General features: G+C 52.7%; 2 protein-coding genes across 34 annotated transcripts in view; one reads left to right on the plus strand and one right to left on the minus strand.

Moving 5' to 3' along the window:
* EPB41 (erythrocyte membrane protein band 4.1) overlaps window positions 1-4089 on the plus strand; it is a 94868-nt gene extending 90779 nt beyond the window's left edge. For all 31 annotated transcript variants that reach the window (XR_015808315.1, XM_088178344.1, XM_088178355.1 and 28 more), the window contains one exon: window positions 639-4089. Coding sequence is in view for 1 of the 31 variants with exons in the window: in XM_088178323.1 (XP_088034449.1) it covers window positions 639-734 (96 nt within the window). In the remaining 30 variants the exon portion in view is untranslated. The remainder of the gene's footprint in view (window positions 1-638) is intronic.
* TMEM200B (transmembrane protein 200B) lies at window positions 2691-21899 on the minus strand. 3 transcript variants are annotated; one of them, XM_088178360.1, is made up of 3 exons: window positions 21116-21899; window positions 19975-20223; window positions 2691-11528 (listed from the first exon to the last, which is right to left on the minus strand). In XM_088178360.1, the coding sequence occupies exon 3, from the start codon at window positions 11503-11505 to the stop codon at window positions 10210-10212; it is 1296 nt and encodes a 431-aa protein (XP_088034486.1). In that variant the 5' UTR covers window positions 11506-11528; window positions 19975-20223; window positions 21116-21899; the 3' UTR covers window positions 2691-10209. The 3 variants fall into 3 exon arrangements, with proteins under 3 accessions (XP_088034486.1, XP_088034487.1, XP_088034488.1); XM_088178361.1 differs by lacking the exon at window positions 21116-21899 and adding an exon at window positions 20379-21105; XM_088178362.1 differs by lacking the exons at window positions 19975-20223; window positions 21116-21899 and adding an exon at window positions 18463-18593.
* Between the last annotated feature and the right edge of the window lie 3326 nt (window positions 21900-25225).

Below are 25225 nucleotides of genomic sequence, written 5' to 3' on the forward strand. Positions count from 1 at the left end.
CGGAGCAGCTGTAGGTGCAACATTTAGCTGTAGGTGCCCTGCCTAGGTCAGTGCCTAGTAACCCCCGAGCTGGACCCCAAGCTTGCCTGGAAATCCCATTTTCTGCATTTTTTATGAGTTTGGGAAGAAGCTGCTAAAGGAATCCAGGAGCTCTGTCTGTGCCTCAGTGCTTTAAAGCCCATCCTGCCCCATGCCACAGATCACAGAATCCTGGAACGGTTTGGGTTGGATGGGACTATAAAGCTCATCCAGTCCCACTCCTGCCATGGGCAGGGACACTTTCCACTAACCCAGCTTGTTCCAAGCCCTGTCCAACCTGGCCTTGGACACTTCCAGGGTTCCAGGGGCAGCCACAGCACCTCTGAGCACCCTGTGCCCGGGTCTCATCACCCTCAGAGGGAACAATTCCTACCCAATATCCCATCCAACCCTGCCCTCTGGCATTCTTGTCCTGTTGCTCTAGGCCTTGTGCAAAAGTCCCTCTCCAGCTTTCCTGGAGCCCCTTTAGGCACTTTTCACCTGCCATTCGTGGTAACTCCCCTGAATTCAGTTCCCATCCACTTCAGGGAGGCAGATTCCTGTCTCTTCCTGCATGCTGCTGCTGGTAGCTGTAACTTATCCTCTTCCTGTCTTGCTAGGAAATGTTCCTGCCTGCGACAACACCAGGAAAAAGAAACCCAGCAAAACTACCAAGAAACTACCTGGAGCACAAAGACCTCGGATTTCAGACTTGACGCTCAGAGACATTCATATCATTTATTAAGAGTTGCGCTTTGACATTTTACTTGGGATTTTTCCAGACTCCACTGGCTCCTATTGGACACAGGGTTTTGTTTTGTTAGGTTGTTTTTTTTATTTTGTATCTATTGTGACAGAAATATGCCATATTTCTAACTGTACTGAATATTTTTTACAGGTTTTCAATTTCGCATTCCTTCTCATGCAAAGCCCTTTCAGACACAGAATCCCACCTTGCAGGGCTCCAGGGCTCCCTATTTTAACTCGTGTTCCCTCCACCTCGTCAGGGAAAACAGAGCTGGATCTGTGCATATTCCCAGTGCAGATCCGTACACGCCTTCACAAAGCCATGGGTCCTTCTTCCAGGAGAGTCACTTTAAAGAGTTGGACTTTGTGCAGCATTTCCGATTGCTTCTGGATTATTTTTGTAGCTCTGGGGAGCTCCAGCCCCACTGCAACCCCTGGGCTGCTCCAAGCTCCCTCCCCTCTGGGTTCCAGCCCTGACGTGTGATCACAGTAGGGTTTTGTGGTGTAACCTATGCACACATCTGAATAGTTGACTAGATTTAAGGAATACTGGAAGTTGCTTCAAATATCTTATACTGTGAATTTTAGAGCTTTAAGAGGACTGTGATAGCATCTCACCTTCTTCCCGTGTGTATCTGCCGAGTGCTCCCCACCTGTTTGTGTTTTCTAGATGCCATTAAATTAAAAAGCCCTTAGAAGCGTGTGTTTAAGGTGTTTGGACTCGGGATGCTATTAAGGTAGGCTTGTGCAGCATTCACAGGAACTGAGCTTTTTGGTGTCATAGTTTTTCACTTGTTTGTGTTCATAGTTTTTAAATTAGGGAGGGGTTTTTCTTTTGTAAGTCATGGGTTAGGTTTTTTCCCTCCCCTCACAATGCTATTTAAAGCTGAACATGTTATCCATTTCCCAGAGCATGTATCCCACTATCATTTAAACTCGTTTAGACAATCCTTCCTAGGCCTACAAGCTGTATTTGGAGAGGCTGAAAAAGGAATTTTAGGAGGTGTCAGGTGTTGCTGGTTGTGATAGATCCAAACCACATGGGAAGTGTTGACATTCCCTCTTCCATGCTAGCCTGAAGGTCTGGATTTGGCTTCATGACGCCCTTGCTGGAATGAAATATCAGAGTGATTGTCTGAATCTTGAGGCTGAACTTACAGACCCCCCAGGGCCATCTCCAGCACTGAGGGGATGATGCAAAAACATGATTTCAAGGGCTGGATGTGCTCCCACTGCTCTCTCAGCATCGTGGGAATGTTCCTGCTTGGTTTGTCTTTCCACCATTTAAATTCAAGATTCAAGAAGCAAAAAACTAACCAAGCTGTGTAAAGAGTCTGCCCAGACATTTGTGATCACTTTAGTCCACTTGAGGTTGTGATTTTATTTTTTTTTTCATGTATAAATATACATATAATATAGTGTGGCACAGTGGTAGCTGAGGGCAGGGAGTGCTCTGCTCCTCAGGTGAGGATGGGAAGAAAATGGCAATAAAGAAAAAAATTCTCTAGTTTTAAATTTGAATAATGTATTTCAGAAGTCACTGGATTTAGCTCAGGCTGCAATAACTCCACTGTTTAGCTGCAAACAGCTCTGGAACTACACTGGGGCTGGTGCAACTTCTCAGCTTCAGGTGCAATTTTAATTAAGCTGTCAGTATTGATTGGAGACTCTGCTGGAGCCTGCTGGATTTTGGCTCTCTTTGAGCCTTGCTGCCCTGGGTCCTGCTCAGCCTTCCCGTGCCAGCAGCTGCCTCTGGGCTGCTCTGGTGCAGGGTCCCCTCCTGGGATGCTCTGCCTTCCTCAGGGCATCATGCTCTGGGGGTTTAGGGAGTCCTGGGCCATAGTGCAGAGACTGAGTCTTCCTATCCATGTCTGAAAAGCCCTTTCCTTCCTTATTCTGCCACGCAGGCCCTGGAAGGGGTCTGTGTCTCTGCTGTCCTCAGCTTAGTCGGGTAATGCTTGCCTTAAACCCCCATTGTGCTGAGCACCCTCTGGCACTTTCCTTTTTCTGGGAATTGAGTTCTTTGCCACTCAGTCCTTTCTTCTCATTTGCAACAGCCACCTGAGGAGTGGAGGGGCACGTGGAGCAGTGGCTGAGAGGATTTCTGGGCTTTACCAGGCAGAGCCGCCGTCACAAATTCAGTTTGTCCGTAGCACTTAAAGGCACTTGGCTGTCAGGAGAATTTAGGGGAATGTGGTCCCTGTGTGTTCCCCGTGGGGTGTCCCTTGCCCTGAGCACGATGAATGGGACAAAACACCCCAAGCAGGAGATTTCTGGGTTGAGAAACCTGCTGCCAGGAAGGGTGGCTCCTTTCCAAAAGATTTGCTCACTTTGGCTGCAGATGTCCCTTGTTAAAGGGCCCATAGACTAGAGTAACCCTGTTTTTCTTTTCTCCTGGATTTTGGGTGGCTGTTTCCAAGTTGTCCATTTTCACACTTGCCCCTGCTGAGTTCTTGCTTCTCCTGGAGAAATTTAAACAAGTCGTGGCCTCGTCTGCCCTTTGCCATCACCTGCTGTCTGACCTCAGGGGTTTCCAGCCCCACTCCTGCCAATACGGTGCCCGAGTCAGGAGCTGGACAGGAGCCTGGGACGAAGATGAAAGTTAAAAGCAGAAGAAGCTTCTCTCACCCTCAGCCAAGGCCGTGGTGGGGCTGCTCACTCCCCTTCCACTTCTGGTGGGATTTAAAATCCTTGGCTCTGAGCGTGCTGTGTCAGCTCAAGGGAGAAACCAGCTAAGTAAGGTCTATTTATATGAATGTTCCCAGCTCTTCCCACTCCACAAATTCACCCAGAGACTGTCTTGATTGTATAATATACATTATATGGAAGCTATTTATATACGAATGAATGTTTTTATAGAAAGGAAAGCAAGGAGCTCCTGTTCTCCTCCATTAAACTGGAATGGCTGCTCTGGTTGCCCAGTAGCAATCCCTGACCAAGAGATGTGTTAGCAGAGGACTGACTGATTTCTGGTTTTAATAAACTGTGGTTTGCTGATTTTCCTAATTGTACAATTACCTTAAGAGGTAGTAGTGCCCCAGCCTTAGAGATGAAACTTGTAAAAAACTAAAAAAAATACTTTAGTTGAGAAGATGAAGGAGCTTTGTAAAAATTTTTTAAGGTGATTGTGAATTGTCTAGTTTAGGCGTTTACACTTTATAAAAATAGGAACTCCTAAAGTTGGCAAAACTTTATCAACTAGTGATGAGAGCTGTTATTTTGGATTTTCATAGTGAATCAAAGGGAAAGCCGTAGTGTTTAGGCAGACCTAAGTGTTCAGTACTGCTTCTTGTATTGCATTTTTCAATAAATTTTCAAACATAACTCTCTCCCTGAAACTGAATCCTCTTCCTTCTTCTCACCTTCCTCCAGGTCTCTCTCCTTAGCCTGGGTTTTGTGGTGACTTGGTTTTACCAGCCTAAACCAAAGCCCCCAAATGTAATTACGATGATGCCAAAGCTCTCCTAGTCCTGTGCCTTGGGTGCATTTCCCTGGGCTTTTGGTGCCTTCAGACCCTTTAAACAGTTCCCAGTGTGGTCACATGTGGGACCAAAGCCCCCAAAACGGCCAGAAGCAATTCCCAGAGTTCAAGTTTGCCCCAAAGAAGCATCACTTGATATAAAACCTTCCTTTGAAGTTGTGGAATTTGTGGTGAAGCCAGGTGAGGTCTGTGCTCGGCAGCTGCTCCCTAAAGTGAGTGTGACTCAAGTCGGGGGAAATGTCAAATCCATCGTTACTTTGGTCCTATCTCATTGTTTTTCTGGCTGCAGAAGCTTTAGGTGGGACAGAAATAGGGACAAAAAGCGGACAGGGCATTTTGGCTGCAGGCCTAACAGTGAACAAGAGCCAGATGGCCCAGTTAGGGCAACTGGAGACTGGGATTTGGCTGGAAAGAGCTTCCCTGGGGGCAGGAGCAGCCCAGGGGCTGACTGTGGTACCTCCCTGTGCCTCAGTTTCCCCTAATAGAGAAGGGTGACACGTGGCATGTCATGCTAAAAGCTCTTAATTTCTATTCCTCCAGACACAGCCATCACCTCTTCCACCCTGACCCTGGACCGTTTGCTTCCAAGTACTAAATCTCAGTGTCTTGTAAAGCCAAAATTACCAAGGAGCCTCAGAAACTGACCCTGGAGAGTTGGGAAACTGCCACCACGGGAGCTGCTTTCCCGTAAGTGTCACAGCAGCGTGACTCACACCCAGCTCTGCAGCAGAGCCGTGCCCGTTATCTCCCAGGCTCCTGCCCTCCCCAGGTCCGGCAGAGTCATGCCAAAAACAGCCCTGTTCTGGGGGGTTGGGGCTTGGGGAGGTCCCAGACACTGCACTGGTGTCATGGCTGGGTATGAACTGCAGCCCCAAGAACATTGCATCTGGGGACAACCAACCAAGGAATGGCCTTTGCTCCACTGCACTCTGCGGTGCCACTCCCTTGCTCAGTGGCCAAGACACCATCACCTGCTCCCACTCTTGGCCCTATTGAACATAACCTGGGGAGCAGCTCCAAGCTCTGTCAGACTCCCGTGGGTCCCAGTCTGTCCCACAGCTATCAGCTCCAACAACAATAGGGGATTGTGCACCAGCAGCCTTGGGATTCCCACAGGGAGGAGACAGGGCTGATGGTTCTCAAGGACACGTCCCTGTCCTGAACACACTGCAGGGACATCACTGGCACCAGGGATCTGGTCCCACATTGCCCATTCACCAAAACCATGGTGTGTTGCTGGGCAGGAGTGCTGCCATCACTACTGAAGGGACACCCCAGCACAGGGGACACTGGAACCCCATCCAAAATGCCCAGGGGAAAAGTGTCCTCACCTCATTGCCCTAGGGTACAAGGGCAGGAACAGCAAACACCCACTTTGATGCTCAACATTGTCTGGGGCCATCCCAGGAGTTTGGAAAGACTTTTCCTTAAAGCGTCCCCAACTCCAGCCCCTCTGGGTGGGTGTCCCAAGCCCAGGGTGCCTTTATACACCTCAGAGCCAGAGTAGGAGGGGGTGTGGTAATGTTGCGTTTTGCGTGGCTACAAGCAAGGGAAAATGTTAGGCAAACAAACGCCATGGCAATCCAGATGCAAGTAAATAAAAACCCAACCCCCTGTCCCGGCCGCACAAGAGGCAGCAGCTTCTGGCAGGCTGAGTCTGCCCTCCTGGGTGGTCCCACACCGCCCCAGCCCCCAGATCCCACACCAAAGCCATTTTTGTGGCTTCCCTTCATCACCCATCCGTGGTGTTTCCCCATGTCTCCATCCCCAAACTCAACCCCAGAACTGGAGGGGCAGGCATCACACCAGGAGGAGAAAGTTCCCATTCAGTCTCCAGCTTGTTCCAGCCCAGACTATTTTTAGGCTGTTCCTCCCCTTTTTGGGGCTCAGCAGCCAGTCATGTTCCTGGAGGATGAGGGCTGCTCTCAGGGCTCCAGGGGGAATTGCTGTGGAAGCCGAGCAGCAGTGGTGTGACTCCATCACTTCCAGCTGGGAGAGCCCGGGGTTGTTCATCCCAGGGTCTGAGATAAACAGGGTTGCAAGGTTGAAAGGGGTGAATTTTGTTGGCAGTAGGCCAGACTGGACATGCTGAGCTCAGTTCTGAGCTCAATCACTGGGGAAACTGAGGCACAAAAAAAAAGCTAAAACCAGGTGGGGAATTACCTCAGGTCCTGTAGCAGCTGGGTCAACGGCCTTGGATTCATCCCTGCTCCATCTCCAACTATCCAGGGAAGCACTACTGCAGACACGTGCAGATCCACAGGCAGCTTTTGCTTTTTGCCCCCAGCATGGGCAGTGGTCCCTGATGGGCTCCAAGCCAAAACCCCAGAGATTTGGGCTCCAGCCCCATGCCAGCACCCAGCTGTCAGGACACATCACATGGATGCTGACAACACTGAGGGAACTCTGGCTTTTACCCAGGACCAGCCCCAGGGGGAACCATCCCACATTGCTCAGCCCATTTCTCTAGTAGAATTAATGTGCAGAGCCTTGGGTGCCAGGGAACCTATACAGGACACCCCCAACTCTCCCCCCCCAAAAAATAAAAAATAATTAAGCAACTACTCCCAAACCCACCCCAGCTCCAGCCCCATTCCAGCTTCCTTGGCTACCGGGAAGCACTAGGAGGGGTGCCTTTGGCTCTGTGCTGGCTCATTAATGCAGAGAAGTATTTTTATATCTCACTCTTGCCTTTTTTTTTTTAAAAATAAAGTAACAGAAATCAGCCCCTGCCAAAAGGGTGCAGGGTGTTCCAGACCCGGGGAGCACACCCGCACCCATCACACCGCTCCTCTTCAGCCATGGAGAAAAGCCACACTCACCCAGTGCAGGGCACCTCCCCGACACCTCGAAAAGAGATTTCTGGCCGGGATCACCCCTGGCTATACCGCAAGTGCGCGCTGGGAGCGGAGCCCTCGCCTTCCCACACACCTTAAATCTTAAGGAAGGGCTCTCCGGCCAAGCAGATTCATGGCTGTGACCTGCCCCAGTGCGGGGAGAGGAGGAGGAGGTGCAGGAAGAAGAGAAGAAAGAGCTGCAAACCAGCCAGCAGGATCAGGAGTGATTGTCCCCAGCTCTGGTTGTGCTCCCTGGGAACAGAGGTGTCCCAGCAGCAAATCTGGAGACTCGCTGGCACTACTGGGGTGTCCCCGGGCATGAGAGACCCTCTTACAGCCACCGGCAGGGTCTGCACCTCCCCAGGGCACATCTCCCACACCCATGTCCCTGCGGTAGTGGTTCCCTCAATCAATTTTCCACATTTGATCCATTTTTGCCCCAAAGTAAGCTGTCCTGTAGCCATGCATCAGCTGAGTGAGAGGTCACTTGGTGGTGGGGGATAACTGCAATTGCCCTTGGTCTCTCCAGCCTCCATCCTCTGGTCCAAGGGACCCCGGGGGTCCTTGTCAGCCTGGACACGCTGGTATTGGGGACAATGCCCCAATTTTCTTAGCTGGTGTTCTTGATGAAATCCCCCTTCCGTTGGTAGGAATCTCCTCCTGCAGTGGCCACCTCCTGGGGAGGGATACGCTGGAGGGTGACAGCAGCTGGATATTTAGTCCATAGTCTATCCAGCCTGTTCCTGAGCAGGACAGAAGGTACCACCAAGCACTACCCTTCACAGGCAGTGCAGTGTGAGATCTCCAGAGCTTCCAGGATTGTTCCACTTCACAGCCAAGCAGACAATGGAGGGATCCATCCACGGTGTGTTATTTTTATTTTCTCTTTTCTGTTTCTAACCCAGCCTCATCCCTACCCAGTTCAATCCCAGACACTATGAGGACAGCATACAAGGCATCCATCCACTGAAACCAGCACTGCTAAAATCACACAAATACTCTGGGAACAGTGTCCACAGGTGGAGCTGAAGGTGAGGGATGCACAGATGCTGCTCTTTCTGGAGAAGGCACAGGGCTTCTCACCCTGCCAGATGAATTAATCAAGCTGCTTTGCATTTTGAAATAATCCCTATGTGACTCAGAAATGCCTCCCCTGGAGGACGCTGCTGAGCTGGGAAGGAGGATGGGGCAGGAGGACAATGCTGGTGGCAGGCATATGGTTCAGGCAGGTTCCCCTGTGATCCAGCCATTTCCCATGGTTAGACTGAGCCTCAGCCAGAAAATGAATGGGAAAAATTAAAACAAAGGCCCCCAGTAGCTTCTCTTGCAGCTCCCTGTGGCATTTTGGACTCCAATTTCTTGCTCCCAGTTCCCAAAGCATGGCCCAGGGCCTGGCTTCAGCTCTGGCTACAGCTGGTTAAGCCCAAGTAAAAAGTTGGTTTTGGACAAAAAACAAGCTTCTGGCACTTCCCCTGGGATGCTGCTCCCAGGCAGACCCCGATGATGATTTTTTCTTGTTGCTGTTTTTGTATTGAATCAGTGCCTAAATAACGTTGAGATTAAGCAGCCAAATAAATAGCTGAGCTTGGGCTGGTATCACTCCCAGAGAATCCTTTGGGATGCAACTGGCCCCCAACCACAGCTGTTGGTCCCAGCGCTGTTCCCTCCACTGGGGGAAGCTGTACCCAAGCTGTCTGGGAGGGCTGGCATTGTAAACAGAGACGGCTTTCCCCTGTAAAGCAGAACCTCCCCCTCCCCCCCAAAACACTGTGGGGCATTGCTTTTTAGAAGAGGGGGCCGGCGTAGAAAAGGCAATTTCCCAGTGTTTTTGCTGAGATGTTGTTCCCAAAGTTTGCAAGGTCTGGCACTCTGTGTTCACTTCAGACCAGAGAGGGAGAAGCAGAAACAGGAATAAATCACCCCCCAAACATTTCATACAGATAAAAGAGATATCAGCCATCCCAAAAGGCCCTGATTTTGGGAAGGCAAAAGGCAAAGATTCCACCTAGGCTGCCACAGCCATTTTGAAGCCTCCTGAGTTGCTGGAAAGCAGAGCTGTCTTAATCCTATTGCTCCAATCTATCCTTCTACAGCTCTTGGCATCCCAGGGCTCCTCCAGCCCAAGAGAGAGCTGGAGGGAGTAAGAAGGAATGGGATGAACTCCCAGCTCCCTTTTCTCCAGGAATCCACCCCAGTGCCAAGCTGTCTCTCTGGCCTCATCCCACACAGCTCTGGTTCTGCATCCAATGGGCACAAAGTACCAGAATGGCACCAAACAGGCCTCACAAAACCATCACCAAGACTCCCCCTCTGCCCCTTCACATCCTTCCTCCCACCTGCATCCTTCATCCCACCAAAAACCAGCACAAACAAACCCAGATCCACAGAGAGGCTCTTGGAATTGCTGCACCCCAGGTGGGCAGCAGCACCTTGCTGCCCGCCAGCAAGTGCTCTGGGCACCTTTTACATCCCTTCTCTCCATAAAAACCCCAAACCCCAAACCTTGCACTTATCACCTCATCCTGCGAATGCTGAGCAGCTGATTCTGGAGCATCCCTTCTCCAGTGGAGCCTGAGTGGGGGCACAAGGTCTCACAGACCCTCTGGATCGACTGCCACACATGCTTCCCCTCCCAATCATCCCACAGGCAATAGGAGGAGGCAAGGTAGGACCACATGGCATCCAGATAATATTTAATAGCCCCATTGGACCTACGTGCTCTGGCAAAGCAAATTTTCTGGTGGGTTGAGGCTGGACAAGGGGACACCACCCCTCAAAGCATCTTCCCACCCCAACCTTACTGAAATAAAGTGCTGTGGGGGCTGGTGGGGCTTCACCTGCCCCCATGCCTCCACCCCACAATTTGTGTGGGGTCTCAAAGCGAGGACTCCTCTGGAAAAGCCACCAGGAGAAGGGCTTGTAAGGCCAAGGGCATCTACTGGGAAGGACATCTCACCCTAGGCGAGTCCTCCCCCAGGAGCGGAGGATCAGGACCTTCCTCTTGGCATTGGCTTAAAAATGCTGCCCCCAAACCCCTCCTGCATGTGGGGTTTTGGGGTCGCTGGTGGGTACAGGGGCCCAGGATGAGGGACTGGGATGTTACAGTCCCCAAAGGTGTAGGGGACATCAGACCTGTGTGCCCTGCTCCACCCCCACCACCCAGGAGCTGGGTCGGGGCTCACCCTGGCTTGGGGGCTCACTGGGCTCCAGCAGCTGGTCCAAGGACTCGCCAGTACTTTCCAGTTTGGCGTAGCCCACAAGGCTGACATGGTCCAGCCGAGGCCAGCTCCGGTTCTTACGGTCCTTGATGGGGGCCAGCAGCAGCAGCCCTGGCCGGCCAAGGTCCAGGGATTTGGAGTGTCCTGGGGTGTGGGGGTGCACATCAGGGCTGAGCTCCACCAGCGGCTCCGCACTGGGACAGCTGTCATCCATGGTGATGATAACGTGGCCACCATCAGCACCACCATCATCCTGGCTGCAGGGCGCCATGCTGTCACCAATGGAAAGCGGAGCCCGGGCGAGCTGTGGTGTTTTGGGGGAATGCTCAGCAGGGCCTCTCCCCACCCCCCCGCCAGCCCCCCGCGCTGCCCCGTCCAGCAAGCAGTTGTTGAGCTTGATGATGGGCAGTGCCAGGGCCCCCACGGCCGAGGACAGGAGGGACTCGGCTCCAGCGCGGCACGGGAGGCTCAGGTTGACCTCAGTGGAGCGGAGGCTGTGGAGGGAGGCTGCAGGGGAGGCTGCTGGGTGCTGCAGGAACTCGGCCATGGTCTGGAGCCGGTTGGGGCCGTAGCAGTCAGACCACTTGCTGCTGGGGCCGGGGCAGGGCTGGCAGGACAGGTCCACCTGGTAACAGCCCTCCACACACTCAGCATTGGCCTTGGGGAAGGGCTGGCTGTCCCCACGCTGGTAGTGCCCATCCTCAGGGCTGGTCCCCTCAGGCAGCCCCACTGTCAGGCCGTAGAGCCCCTTCTGCATCAGCCACCGGGTCTCCATGTCCCTGTTCTCGTACAGCATTGTGTTGGCGCAGATGAAGATGAAGAGCCCAATGCCCATGATGACAGGGCCGATCAGCTTCAGCTTCTCACTGTGGGACACGTGGCGCCCGGCTGCCACCTCCCTCCTCATGTCGCCCACCACACTGGTGTTCCCCGCGCTGGCCCCGGTGCCCCCATGTCCCCGGTGAGGCCAGTAGCCCACCACGGCAATGGTCATGCCCACCAGGACCACTGAGATGCCCACCATGACAAAGGCTCCCGCGGGTGAGCGCATGCGGAGCTGCCCTTTCAGCGGGGGCTCCGTTGGGGGCTTGCGCCGCAGGCGGCGGCTCCGGCGCCGTGAGGGGACGGGCGGCGCCGGCACCTTGGGCCCCCCCTGCTCCGGTTCCCGCATGGGCCCCTTGGACTCGGCACTCTCCGCAGTCATCGTCTGTGGCTCAGCCGCAATTCCTGCACGATGGGAGAAGAAAAAGGTGAGCGGGCATCACTGGGGGTCTTTGTGCCCAGGATGCTGGAGCATGGGCACCACAGGGACACTGGGAGCATGGGGATGCCAGGAGCACAAGGACACCGAGCCCACAGTTACACCAGGCAGGGACCAGCAGCTCTGCTCTGCCCCATTGCTCCTCTCTTTCCTCAAGTCACTTCTCTCTCCCCACTCAAGAGTGAAGGGATGAGGAGTCTCTTCCAACCACACTCCCAAAGGCCCCAAACTCATCCCTCTAAATCCCCGAGCTGTGCAGAAAGTGAGGACAGCTGGGACCCTGCTGTGCCACACCCAGCATAGAGCCATCACTGGCATCGCAGCCTAAGGGACCTGTCCTGGGTCACCCAATCCTGCGACACCAGGAGAAGGTGCCACCACCAGTCTGCCACAGCAGCAGTGAGGGAAGGGGCTATTTATTCATCTGCTGGGGAAACTGAGGCACCTGGAAACTCAAATGAAAGGTCTGACACAGCCGCATCACTCAGAACCCTGTGAGTGATGATCCAAGCAGGACCTAAAAACCTAAACCAACATCAAGCCACTCATCAGACGGCAGGACCCCCAATCGATGGAGAATTTAAGCTAAAAGAGATGTTTTTCCCAATTTTCTGCTATCTCCTATTTCCTCTGACCTGCATCCTCAGGATCCTAACCACACAAACCAACATAAAACTCCACATCTAGGGATTTACAATGCATGGTATGTTATTTTATCCAAAACTTTATTTCCTAGATGAGCAAAAAAGGTGTGGAAGCTGCTGCCCAACACAGCGGGTGACTAGCCTGCAGCAAGCATCGGCTGGGCTGGCACCATTCTGCCTGGGATAAATGGAACCCTGGGAAACTAAAACAGGCCTTGAACAAATCCCAGACCAAAAACATCTTTAAAAAACGATGAATAAGCTCATGCTGACAGGAATCTGCGTCCTTGCAGTGCGGTGCTGCGTGCCCAGCCATGGCTGGCAGTGGGGCTGGGGCGCGACGAGGTGTCCATGAACCCTTCTGTGTCTCCTGGCACTGCCAGCATGGGAATGCTGCCCAGGCCATTCCCAAAGGAACATCCCAAAAGGGATGTGAGCAGGGTGGCCCCGAGCCAAAGGATGCTGTGGGAGGGGGCTTGTCATCCCACCGCATCTTAAACTGTCAAGAAAAGCATTTGGACAACACAGAATCATGGATATTCAGCAAATCAAATCCAGAAACTAAATCCAAGGAGGGCTCTACAGGAGGAGAGAGGTGACCACTCCAATTTTGCTCCAAGATGAATGAAGTGCTGAGAGCCAGTGACCAGCATCCAAAAAGCAGAAAGATACCACATTTTTTTCCACAGTTAATCATCTTAAGGTGTTATTAGCATCAGAGAGAAGGAATTAAAGATATGAGTTCCAGGATGACAGCTTGTTCCTGGCACAAGGCTGTCAAGCTGTGACAACTCGAGTAAGAGAGATTTAAAGGGAAAAAAAAAATAAAGTCCCAAACAAACCAGACCAAACCCCAGGCCACTACTAAGTGGGGTGTTAAGGCTTTCTGAAAAATAAATTGATAATCCCACATGGCAAAGGGAGAAACACAATTAACCCAAAGTAGTGTTCATCCTGAAAAATGAGGCTTTAAATACTTTGGTATTAAAGGGAAACAACTGGACACTTGAACACATCCCAGAGACTGTGGGCTTTTTGCCTCCAAATGCCCTGATTTAGGTTATGTCTCAATTTTCTCTAATTGCCATTTTAGCTTCAAGCTCTCTTAATTTTTATAGCAAACCCTTTAAATGCCTTGCTGACTACTTAGGGATTAAAAATGAACCCCTACATTGCAAGATAAAGCTCTTGGACAGTGACTGGGGGGAACATGAGCCCCACAGTTCCTGACTCCAATCTCACACTGAACACACATCAGGCATCCTCTGTTTTATTCTGGAGCCCCAGCTATGTCTCTTTAACCCTAGTTCCTCTAACCTCTCTGACCCACTCTGTGGAAGATCACTGTCCACAGGGACCAGGAGCATCCCTGGTGTCCCACCTGTGGTGACAAAGAGCATCCCATGGGGACAACAAGCTGGGGTCCTGCCTGTGAGGACCATGAGCATTCCCTGGATCCCATCCAGGGCAATGCTTTGGGTCCAGGTGATATTCACCTGGGCTGCACCAGGCTGCTCTTGACTTTTGCACTGGATACAGTCTGGGGGTCATCTCAGGCTGCTTGGGAATGGGTGCACTATGATGAGAGGTGCCCACCTACCTCACATCCACAGTGTCCAGACCACGCTGGGGCTGAAACAATCCCCTTCCCACCTCCCTTCCTCTTCCCTGGGCACAGGGATGGAGGTGCTGGCAGGAGGGACAGGCAGATGCCACCAATCTGGCTGCAGGCAGGGAATCCCCTCTGTAGTCCTGGCCACTATTCCTGCCCAGAGAGCCTGTCCCATATCTCCCCACTGCTGTGTTCTGAACTTGGAGCATTTCCTTGCTCATTGCTGGGGCTGGTTGTTCCCAGAGTTCAAAACCATTATTTTTATTAATAGAATCCCCAAGGTTATATAACCCTTTTAGAAAAAAGAAATATTAAAAAAATACAAAACCCAGCGTTGCCATCCCCTCCTGCACCTCCTGCGAATGGATTAATCCATTCCACAATTCTATCAGTTCCCACGTTAGAGCAGCAGGGTCAGACACAGCACAGGAATGGGGCTCCTGGGGGTGCTGCTGAGGCACGGGGACAGCCTGGTCCCGTGCTGGGGACTGGCAGTGGCTTGGCATTCCTGGCCACCTCTGGCCAGCCTGGAGGCATTTGTGGCTCACCAGGACCATCTCTGAGGTTTCGATTCTGGAGGCAAGGAATGACAGTATGGAACTGTAAATGTCGTTCTGCAGCGGGATGAGCGCTGCTCTGCTGCCAGGTTAAGCTCCCAGTCCCTGCAATAAGCCTGACATTAAAATAAACCCAAATATTTCTCTAATCCCCCCCATCACGAAGGCACATTGCTGGCTCCACCCTCCCACCTCAATCCTCTCCCACCGCCTTCGCAGACTGATGCTCTTAAAATTTGACACTAAATCCCAATGCATCTGACAGCAGCATAGCTGGGTGATGGTAAAGCAGAACTGCAAATCTCACATCCACTGGGTGTCTCTGGGATGCTCTGCCCCTGCCATGACCACACTGCCAGCTTGAATCTGCAGCATCAAAGGCTATCAAAATGCAGAAATGGCCTCCAAATCTCCCTCTGGATGAGGGGCTGTACCGGTGTCTGGAAGTGCCACTCCAGTCTTGTGCCACAGGAGGTGCCACCCAGCTCAGTGATGGGTTGGAGATGCAGAAATGCCATATGGAAAAGGGGCAAGTGCAGGCAGCTTTGAGGGCCTTCCCCCCGCAGATTTAACCCTCTCGCCTGTTATCCGTCCAGGAGCTTTTTATTTTCCTTGGGTCACACCTAGAAAGGGCTTCACTGCAGGACAGCGCCCTCCACACAGAAGGGAATTAAAACCCAGCATCTCCCTAGGGAGAGTGTTCCCATTGCTGCCATGCCCCATCCCAGTCTGCACTGCCCAACTGCGGGGCTTGATCCCATCCTGCACCCAGGATCCCACCCTGGACACAGGATCCCATCCTGTGGGTGCTGTGCAGGGCATCACCCCAGGAGCTGGCACAGGAGCAGCCCCAGATGTAATGGGCACCCAAGAAAAGCCCAACAAACAGAAAACACCTCTATTTTCCTTTTCTTTTCCTAAAGTACTGTGACTTTAAAGATGCTCTCCTGATTTGGGGAATAAACTGGTTTTGCAATTTGCTGCTGAATCAGCCAGCAAAGCCTGCAGAGTGTCTAAAGGCCACAGTGATGGGCAAGACCCCAAACCAGCATGCACAGCCCAGCCTCCTCTGCCTCATCCAAGCCCTGGGGAGCCTGTGACATCCAAGCCTGTGGTGGCTGAGCTACCTCAAATCCCTCTCTACAAAGAAAGGGGACCCAGGCATCCAAGACCTGGGTATGAGGCTGTGTCGAGCTGCTGGAGTCCCCCCAGCTCTCCCACTCACTGGGAAGGTACGGAGAATGGGAATGACAGTCTGCGCTGAGATGTGATGCTTAAAAATAACTCCTTTTCAGCCCAGCCTCCAACGCCGCCCCCAGCACGGGCAGGAGGGGACCACAGGAGCAGCACCCAGTCACCAGCTCCTTGCCCATCCCATCTCCCATCTTGGCTGCAGAAGACTGAAGCCAAGGCCAGCAGGGGAACAGCAGTGATCCCAGCGCACGGTGCATCCCTCATGCTGGATACTTGGGGTGGTCTGAGCCCTCATATCCCCATCTGAGCAGTGTCTCCTCCTTTCCTGGTTTTCTCAGTTCGTTTCAAGTTCCCTCCTTGGATATACATAAAGGTATCCAGAGAGGGGGAACAAGAAAAATCTGCCAGACATTTCTGGGGGTCTCCCAGCTGGAGCAAACCCTGCCATCGCCCCAGCACTCACTGCCAGCTCCCAGTTCAGAGCCTCCCCCAGGCTCATTCCGAAGGAATAAAACCTCCCTGTGAGAAACTGACACAAGCATGTTCCCAATGCTGTGAAAAAATCCGCAGGTCCAGCTCCTGCTTCAGCTGGGGACACCCATTAATCACCCATAATTAATTACGTTCCCTCATAGAAACTTCCACATAAACTCAGCAATGCTAATTACCATAGCATGGGAAGGATTATCCCCTTCCCAGCAGGTCCTGGACTGGGAGTCTCACTGGGGTTGTGACAGATTTTCACCTTTGCTGCAGCATAGAAGACCCCAGAAGTGACAACCCAAAGTTCAGAAGTGCCCTTTATTCCTCTCTCCCCAGTAGCAGAGACCTCGGTTTTCCCAGGTGAAGAATGGGATGGAAGAGGGGTTAACACAAAACCACCTCCACAAAGGTCCTATCAACAGGGGCATCACCCCCACACCTGGCCCGGGTGTGGAGAAGCATCGTGCCAGCTTCCCATCACCAGGTCACACATCCCAGACGGCAGTCAGGAGCCACCAAGGCCACTACCGTCACTTGGAATATGATCCAAGGAAAGACGGTGCTGGGGCGATTTGAGGACACATCGGTCTCTCCCTTTGCTTTCCACCCTGTGCTTGAGATGAGAGGATCCTGATGGGCAAATGGGATGTGAGGAGTGAAAGCCACCAGTGCCACCAGTAGTTCCAGCTCTGTTCACCTTGACTTCTCCAAACTCCTCCCTGCTCCTAAAAAATGGGGCCATGCTCTAAACCTCTCTACCCCTCAGGCAAAAGAAAGTATGTGGAAACATCCCACTGATTACTAATTATCAGAGCTTGCCTCACCCAGATTTGCTCTGCTAATTAGACTAATCTCCACGGCTGGGAAATGAGCCACAGTCACCCATGGTGAGAAGCTCTCGCAACTTGGATGATGCTTAACTCTGATATGTCAGACCCCTGCGATGGGATCGGGATTGTAATTCCTGGCTGCTTCTGACAGGCCATTGTTTAAGGAGACAATGAAAATCCGCAAATTTGGGTGTTTCTCCCCCAAGCTAATGCCGAAATCAGGACATCTGCATTGCTCAACTTTTTTGATAGGAACCAGATGCAAATAATTAATAAACCCAAATTCAAGATAATGCAGACATCTACATTTAAATGGAGAGCAGATCTCAAACGACAGCTTTTTCCTCACCTGGAGGAGGGGGAGGAGTGAGGGGCTCAGGAGGATTTCCTGGGAGAATTCCTGCCTCTGGGAAGTGGTGCGGGGGGGCAGGGCACCCAAAAATGCAGGCTGAGGCCAAGCACCTTGCAAATCCTCACAGCCAAGAGAAAAGGAAGGACAGTAGAAGAAAAATCCATAGGCTGCGATTTCCAGGGAATTAGGACCAAATACTTTCTGAATTTGGCACTTTCCCTGCTGCTCCTTCGAAAAATCCTTGCCAGCATGGAGGGAGGGGAAGGGAGGCAGGGATGGAGTCCAGGGACTGCCTCCCTGCTCCCAGGTATGGCCCAAGTTATCCAGGAGGTACAGACACACAGACCCCATCTCCTGCTCCACAGGCCCACATCCCAATCGGCCTGCAAGCAAGGAAGTTCCCAGCTGTATTCCCAGCCGGCATCACTCTCACCTCCAGCTTTTTAATTCCTATCTCCCCTACTCTTTACCCTGCAAGACACATCTCGCTGATTTCATGATCAAGGATCCAAATCCACCTAGGGCTGAAACAGAGCCGTGGGTCTGGCTGCAGTCACTGTGGCACTCCGTGCCACAAAGCTGAGCCCCTTGTGCACACAGGTCCTTCCAATCCCAAACTTCAGGATCTACTGGGATAATTTTCACTCACTTATCTCTCTAGTGTCTACATCAAACCCCGCGTGGAGATGAGCTGCGGGGCTACTCCTTGCCCCAGTCCTCTGCCAGGAGCCTCGGGAATTGCAAAAAGTGCTGGGATTGGGCAGTTCTGTCCAGCTCCCGCGTTTGGGCTGTGTGAAGATGTGTGTGCCTCTGTGCGGGCTTGCACAGGAGTGTGTGTGCACATCTGGGTGTGCATGCGAGTGTGTATGTGTGGTGTGCATCTGTGTCCCTGCGTGTGCTCGGTGTCGGCGGGAGCAGATTTTTATTTGTAGGTACACCGTGTCAGTGCGTGCCTGATGCCCCTCAGTGCGCAGTGCCTGTGGGTGTCCGGGGGTGCTCGGTGCCTGCCCGTGGGTGCCCGGTGTCTGTCCATGGGTGCCCGGGGGTGCTCGGTGCCTGCCCGTGGGTGCCCGGTGTCTGTCCATGGGTGCCCGGGGGTGCTCGGTTCCCGGCGCGCACCCCTCCCGGGGTCTATGTGCCCGACGTGCCTGTGGATGTGTAGGGCCAGTGTCGCGTGTCCGTGTCCGTGTCCGTGTCCCCCCCGCCGTCCCCCCGTCCCCGCACTCACCGGCGGCCGCCAAGCCGTGCGCCTCCCACCGGGGCCGAGGCCGGGGCCGGTGCCCCGGGGGCGGCGGGCGTTGGGCTCCGCCGCTGCGGCCGGGGCCATGGAGCAGCAGGAGGCAGCGGGCGGTGCGATCCCGGCTACCCGCTCGCCGCCGCCGCCGGGACGTCTGGGCGCGGGAGGGGGGCGGCGGGTTCCGCCCGGCCCCGGGTCCCGCCCCGGCCCCGCGGGGGGCGGAGCGCGGCGGGGTCGGGCGGGGGGGGACGCGGACGGGACGGGACCCCCGAGTGCCGCTCTCGGGACGGGCTCCGGGGGGGCCGGCGGCCGCTTCCCGGGCGTGGGAAAGTTGCGATCGCGGTGCGGGATCGATGGGATTTGGGATTTCCTTGGCTCCGAGCGGGGCCGGCAGCGAAGAAGGGATGGAAGGAGCCGGGCTGGGATCCTTCCACCGCCCCACTTCCGGGTCCCCTCGCCCAGCAGCGACCCCCGGCCCCCCCGCAGGATGGCAGGATGGGCTCTGCCGTGCCAGGGGATGCTCCAGTGCAAGGTGTCCGTGCCCACGCCGGGGGAGGGATGAACTGAATGGTCTTTAAGGACCCTTCCCAGCCAAACTATTCCATCATTTTCTTATCCTATGAAACAGAGCGCAGAGAGCCTTCTCCACCCCTCCAGCAAAGTCCCCCCAGTCCCCCAGCCTGCAGTGCACCGAAGATCCCAGTTCTCCAAGCCAGGCCAGCCTGCGATGGGACTGGGGCTGCAGTGGATCCCCGCTTTCAGCACAGGGAGTTCAGCAGTTGGTATGAAGCATTATCCCACGTCAATCCTGGCAGTTGGAGGCGTTTGCTGCAGCCCCCCTGACTAACGCTGGTTCCAGAGGCACTTTCTCCTCCAGGCTGGCGCAGAGCAAGGACCCTCTGCAAGAAGCTGCTCAGAGTGCAGGGCTTTGTTTCCCCTCCTCTGACGAACTTGACAAAGACACAACAGATCTCTCTATCAGCCCCAGGCATTATGGCACAGCACCCCCATTCCTGCATCCTCATCCCTCATCTCCATCCCCACGTGCTCTAATTTCCTCGTCCCTGTGCCCACATCCCCATCCCCACAGGGGAATGAGCAAAATCCCACAGAGCTGTAACGAGGGACACATCCCGACACACTGAAACTACCAATCCCAGCCTTCACCAGCACATTTCCTCCCCAGCACCACACCCCAACACTCCAGTAAGTGCTGCAGGGACTCCGCTTTATCTCGCCCAGAGCCCCAGATGTTCTGCAGGCAGAGGCTTTTTTTCAGCCTTTAATTAAAATCGTCCCAAGGTCACATTCCCCAGATCCTCGGTCCCCCTAAGAAGCCACAAAACAACTCAGCAATTCCCTGTGTGACTTTGCCACTTACATCCTACTATCCAGAAGCAGATCCAAGATCCAGCTGGATGTCTCTATGGCAGGGAGTACTTCCTGGGAAAGGTTTTTAGGGATAAAACTTAAAAATTATGTGCAGGACGCCAAGTTCCTCACCTGTCTCTGGCAGACAGCGTTATCCAGAGGATTGATGATGATGATGATGATGATGATGATCCCCGGTTCTGTGGGAATTCTGCACAGGGTCAATTCTTTGCCTCCTTGCCGGGCTCAATTAAAGTAAATCCCGTGAATCTTTGGAGTTTCTTGAGGGAAAGGATTATGGCTGTGGGTCCAAGGTGCCAGCTACATTTCTGGAGTGGAGTGATGCCTCACTTATCCAAGCCTTCCAGACAAGGAACACCACTGCACAGGGAAGAACGGTATTTGACTTTGGCTTTTCATGCTGTTCAAACAACACATTCAAGATCTCCCTTTGCCACCACTGAAACTCATCTGGGCATGATCTAGACAAAATTAATGCTTTTGAGCAAAATTTGACTTCTATTCAGAGGCTGTACCTGTGCCAGGCAGTGCTGCTCAAAGAGCCAGAGAGGGAAGTGGTGGGAGCTCAGTGCTGGCAGCTTTTGGAGCAGGGGTTGGTGGTTTGGCAGCATGGGCAGGGCAGGGGACTGGCAGCACGGGGCTGGCAGAGGCCACCATGCTCCAGCAGTGCCCCTCCCTGCACAGGCTCTGTCTCCACAGCAGTTTTCCAGTCACCAGTGATGAGCTGAGTGGGCTGGTCTCTCCCAAGGGCCAACTGTTAATGTGGGGAGAGATGCTGGAGGCAGGACTGGCAGAGGGGGAAGCTGCCCGTGGTTCCCCGGGGTTAAAGTCAGACTGTGCAGGGCAGGAAGAGCTCAGCCTGGATTTTCCACCCTTCTGGAGATGGAAGCTGCTGGGATGGGGATGTGGGTTCCTCCTGTGTCCTTGCAGACAGTGGGACCACCTCTCTCCAGAGGAGCAGAGGGGTGAAAAGAAGAAAAGAACCCACTGGGGACAAAAGTGACAGCAGGACGAGAAGACAGGGCTCAGGGGCTCAGGGAGGAGGTTTTGGAGAAGAGCCTGTGGCAGGGCAGGAGACATGTAGGACCAAAAGCTTAGAGCATTTTCCCTATGCCCTGAGAGAGGGTGGCAGTGGTGGCTCTTACACACACACCTGGGATGGGGAAGAACAACAAAAAACAATATGAAAAAGAACCAACATAAATGTCTCTCTTTAAAGAGAGAAAAAACGGATCTCATGATAACTGGGTACCTCCTCTTGATTTTAGGGGAAGGAGGGAACCTGGATCCTTGTTTGAAGCTCTGGTAATCCTGGCAAAGCCTCCTCTGCTCTCTGCTGTGTCGGCTGGGGACCGAGTCTGGGCAGCAGGGACCATGTGGATGGAGGAAGGAGGACTAGGCAGGGAGTGATCACAGCCAGGATCTGAGATCAGAGAAAAGGAATGTTGTTATGGAGAGGCTGAAAGCTCGGGGTGGAGATGACTCATGCTGGAGAACATACAGCTGTTGGAGCGGGATTTGGCACTGGCTTGCGGGGCTGAGGAGCCTCCCCGATTACCAGAGAGGGGAAAGAGGAGCCTCCATGATGGCTCGACCTGGCAGAGGCAGCTGTCGACCTGTGCTGGAGGTGATGGGCAAAGAATGCTGCCTGCTAAAGCAGGGTCATGGCCTGGAGAGTATTTTGGGCAGCAGAGAGGGCTCAGTAGTGAGAGCTGCTCTGGCTGAGGGATGTGTATCCTGGGTGTTGGGGCTCTTCTGCTCTCCATCATGCTGCCTTGGGGAAGGAGAGTCAGAGCAGTGGGGCTAGGATGGGGCTGGACAGGTCAGCTGTGAAGGACAAGGCATGAAACAGATATTCCCCCCTTATCTAGTGACAGGGGATCCAAGGCATGGAGCAGAGATATGCTTCCTATGGCCTCCTTGGCCCATGGTCACGCTCTCCTCATGCTGGGAGAGGTGGGTTGGGCCTGGGAGTGATTTCTGCCTGAGGAATCAGACCACCATCCCTCCTGGGCTGCTGGCAGCTGATGCTTGTAGGGCACCAGAGCTTCCATTCAGCTTCCATCCAACTTCCATCCAGCGGAAGATGCTACAGCAGCTTCCTCAGAATTCACAAGGCTACTACAGGAATAAGGGGGAAAAAGAGTCCCCCACATCCACTGGAGCCAGGGCAGGTAGGGAAGGAGATTTGGGCAAGGCATTAGGAACAGAAAGGTGAGCAAGCATCTTCCCAAAGTTGCTTTCAGAGAGGTGTTTTTTGTATGATGCCTGGAAATAACCACAGCACCAGATTCCCGGTGCCATGGGCTAAAAGCTCCATAGGCTGCTTTGGAGGTGGCCCCATTACAGGGGTAAGTGAAATGACTGTAAATACAAACAGACTTGTAATTAATCATGCTCTGTAAATGTGAAGTCATTATCTGTACGTCCCTGGAAAAGTAATTATCTCCAGCTTTTCAATAAGAACTTGGAAAAGCCTAAAGAGTTGAGTTCTGGAAATGTCATCCATCTCCATGTAGAAGAAAAGCTGCATATTTTCACATATTAATGCAAGTTAATCGAATGTACAAAATGAGTGAGTTCTAATACGTCTCCAAAGCTGTAAGTTAAATGCCTTTTCCCAGGGATTTATGAAAGCGTTTTGCAAACTTTTCCGGTATTGGACACATCCTATGGTGCCGTGTTCTATTTTCTAGCCAGCGGACATAAGATGGGATCTGATTTACAGATCTGTCCTCCACTGCCATGTAAAGTAATCCCTCCTTGCCTGACTGGGCTCACGGGTGCAGAGCTCCGTGTAATAAATTCCTCTTTCCAAACAACAAAACCCAAACAAAACCCAATTGAAGGGAACATCAAGTCGACCACTTCAAGCCAAAGCACAGCTCTGCGAAGTTTTGTGCAACTGAAAGTCCACAGAAATACATCCATGCTCAACCAAAAGTATCTGGGAAGATGACATTGCCTGCTGCATTTACATTCCTGATGCTCCAGCAGCCACCTGGGGAGAGGAAGAGCAAGAGGACGAGGAATAAAAGGAGAAGGAGGAGCAGGAAGCAAGAGACTGCAGACCTGGGGGCAGCACTTGCCAGAAACTATTGGGCCATTGCATTTCCAGTTTGGACAGTGCAGTGTTAGCACATGCCGGGCAGGAGATCTGCGCTAAATGGGTTTAATGTCACCCCATGTCTGTAACACACACTGCGAGCAGAGAGCTGCAGGGAAGGTGCTCGATCTCGTCTGCACATACCCAGCACTCAGTGGGTGGCTCAGGCTGGGGTCAGTGCAGCCAGAATGAATTTTAAGCAGCCAGAAGCATTAAAGAGAGGGGCTTTTGTTCTGGAGCAGCTGCATGTGGTCATCATTTGCTTTTCTTGGTCACAAAAGGATCAAATCCAGTTCCTGATGGGAAGAGTAGACTGTCTTGAAGGATTATCTCAAAATGCACCAAAAGGCTCATCTTTCTATCTCTTCACCAGCTTTCAGAGTTCCTTGCATCAAAGTGTTTTGGTTTGTCATTTCAGTTATCTCCTAAATTACTAAGCATTAATGCTTGCTAATGTTGAAGTAAGAGAAATAAAACCTGAAGTACTGAGTGGATATTTTACAGAAATGCAATATTCTGAGATTGCCTTTTCATTTCAAAATGAGCCATAACATTTCCAGCTCCACATGCCTCTTGGAGGGGAGGTAATATGGATTTTCAACCTTTCTTGCCTTGCCAGAGCAGGCAGGGAGAGATTTGAGACAGGCTCAGCTCTTACTGGCAGTGGGTATGTGAAACCCTGGTGGCTTGAGGCAGAGGTTGAGAGATCTTCCTGATGTCTCATCCTACAGGAGAAATCCCATGATCCCATGGGATCCAATGAACCCATCAGGGCCAAATTTGAACACTCACCAAGGGAAATGCATTTTAGACCCTGTTTAATCGAATTGCAGAACTTGTCACTGCAGGAGCTCAGGAACAAGCACAGAAGGGGCAAACTGCAGTTGAGGGGAAAGGGCATCGTCAGCTAACGAACGTGCTTGATGGGATGATGGGATGACATCTGCACTGCAGAATCCCTCAAGGCATTGTCCCTCTGAAGGATGGAACACACCAGGGAAGCACTGTCCTCCATCCATCCCTGACCCATGCTAAGATCCAAATCCCAAAACCCTCCCGTTCCTCAATGCCTCCCTCCTTAAATCACACCCTCATTAGCACCTGGCCTTCATTAGCAGCTTGCAGGGGGAGGGTGCTGTCCCCCGCTCCAAGCCTGAGGGAGGTGAAATCACACACGGGGTCTGGCAGTGTCTCTGCTCCTCGTTCCCACAGTGGGACATGGAGCCATCCTGTTCAAAAGCCCCTTCCCAAAATGTTTCAGTACCCACTTTGGTGATGCAGGACCTGAGCATCTGCAGTCCATCACACAAGGAAAACTGCACGACTCAGGTGCTTGGGCAACCGTAAGACAAAAATGTCCTTCATCTGCTTCAATTCACAGGCTGAGGACACATCTTGGATCAGAACATTAAATGGCCGTTCTCGGCAATTCAGATACCTGACCCCAGTGTTGCCAAAATACAGTGAATATCCTCACTGAAATGGTGTCTCAGCTGTGCCTGAGCACCAGCTCTTCCAGCAGCCCCAGAGAAGGCTCTGGTTCTGCTACCAAGCCACCAAAGAATTAGCAAATTTAAAAAAAACAAACCCAAAACAGAATAAAAACATCACCCAGTGCAACATCCACAGCCTTTTCTTGTGCTTTAAAGTTGGCTACTGAGGTCAGGCAGGAGCAGGAAGAGCCTGTGCAGTGCCACAGCACGAACATATTTATCTGCTCCTCGGCCCATCAGCTGCATCTCAGCATCTCTGGAACATTATTGCATTTATCCATGTCCCTGTTTCAAATAACATCCAGGGAACTGAGACCTCAGGAGGGGGGAGGACTTGGGCAAGATCCCCTGGAAAGGGAGATCAGCCCAATCTCAGCCACAAAGCTTTCTTGTTTGGAATACTCTGTTTCATCCCAGGATACAAACTCATCCTCTGCAGACTTTTCCTTGGCATATTTGGATCCCCCCACCCACATCACTTCACAGACATGGAGTCAATGTACACAAGAGCTTCTCCCACTTTCTGGAGCATGGGAGGATGCAGAATGCTCCCTCACACCTCCCAGCAGGGCAGCCCCTGAGGCTTTTGGGGGATCTCAACCCTCCAGCAGCAGAACCCCAGCATGACCCCCACAGATCCTTTCCCCCCTGTTCCCCAGGGACACAGGGACACCAGTCCAGAAGCAGGGCTGGAGATAAACCCTGGTCATGTTTAAGGTGATGCTGGCAAAATTAACCTTTGGGGGGTGGGGGGGGGTGATGG

Source organism: Sturnus vulgaris, chromosome 24, assembly GCF_052056855.1.
Source record: "Sturnus vulgaris isolate bStuVul1 chromosome 24, bStuVul1.hap1, whole genome shotgun sequence".
In the NCBI taxonomy this organism is placed as follows: domain Eukaryota; kingdom Metazoa; phylum Chordata; class Aves; order Passeriformes; family Sturnidae; genus Sturnus; species Sturnus vulgaris.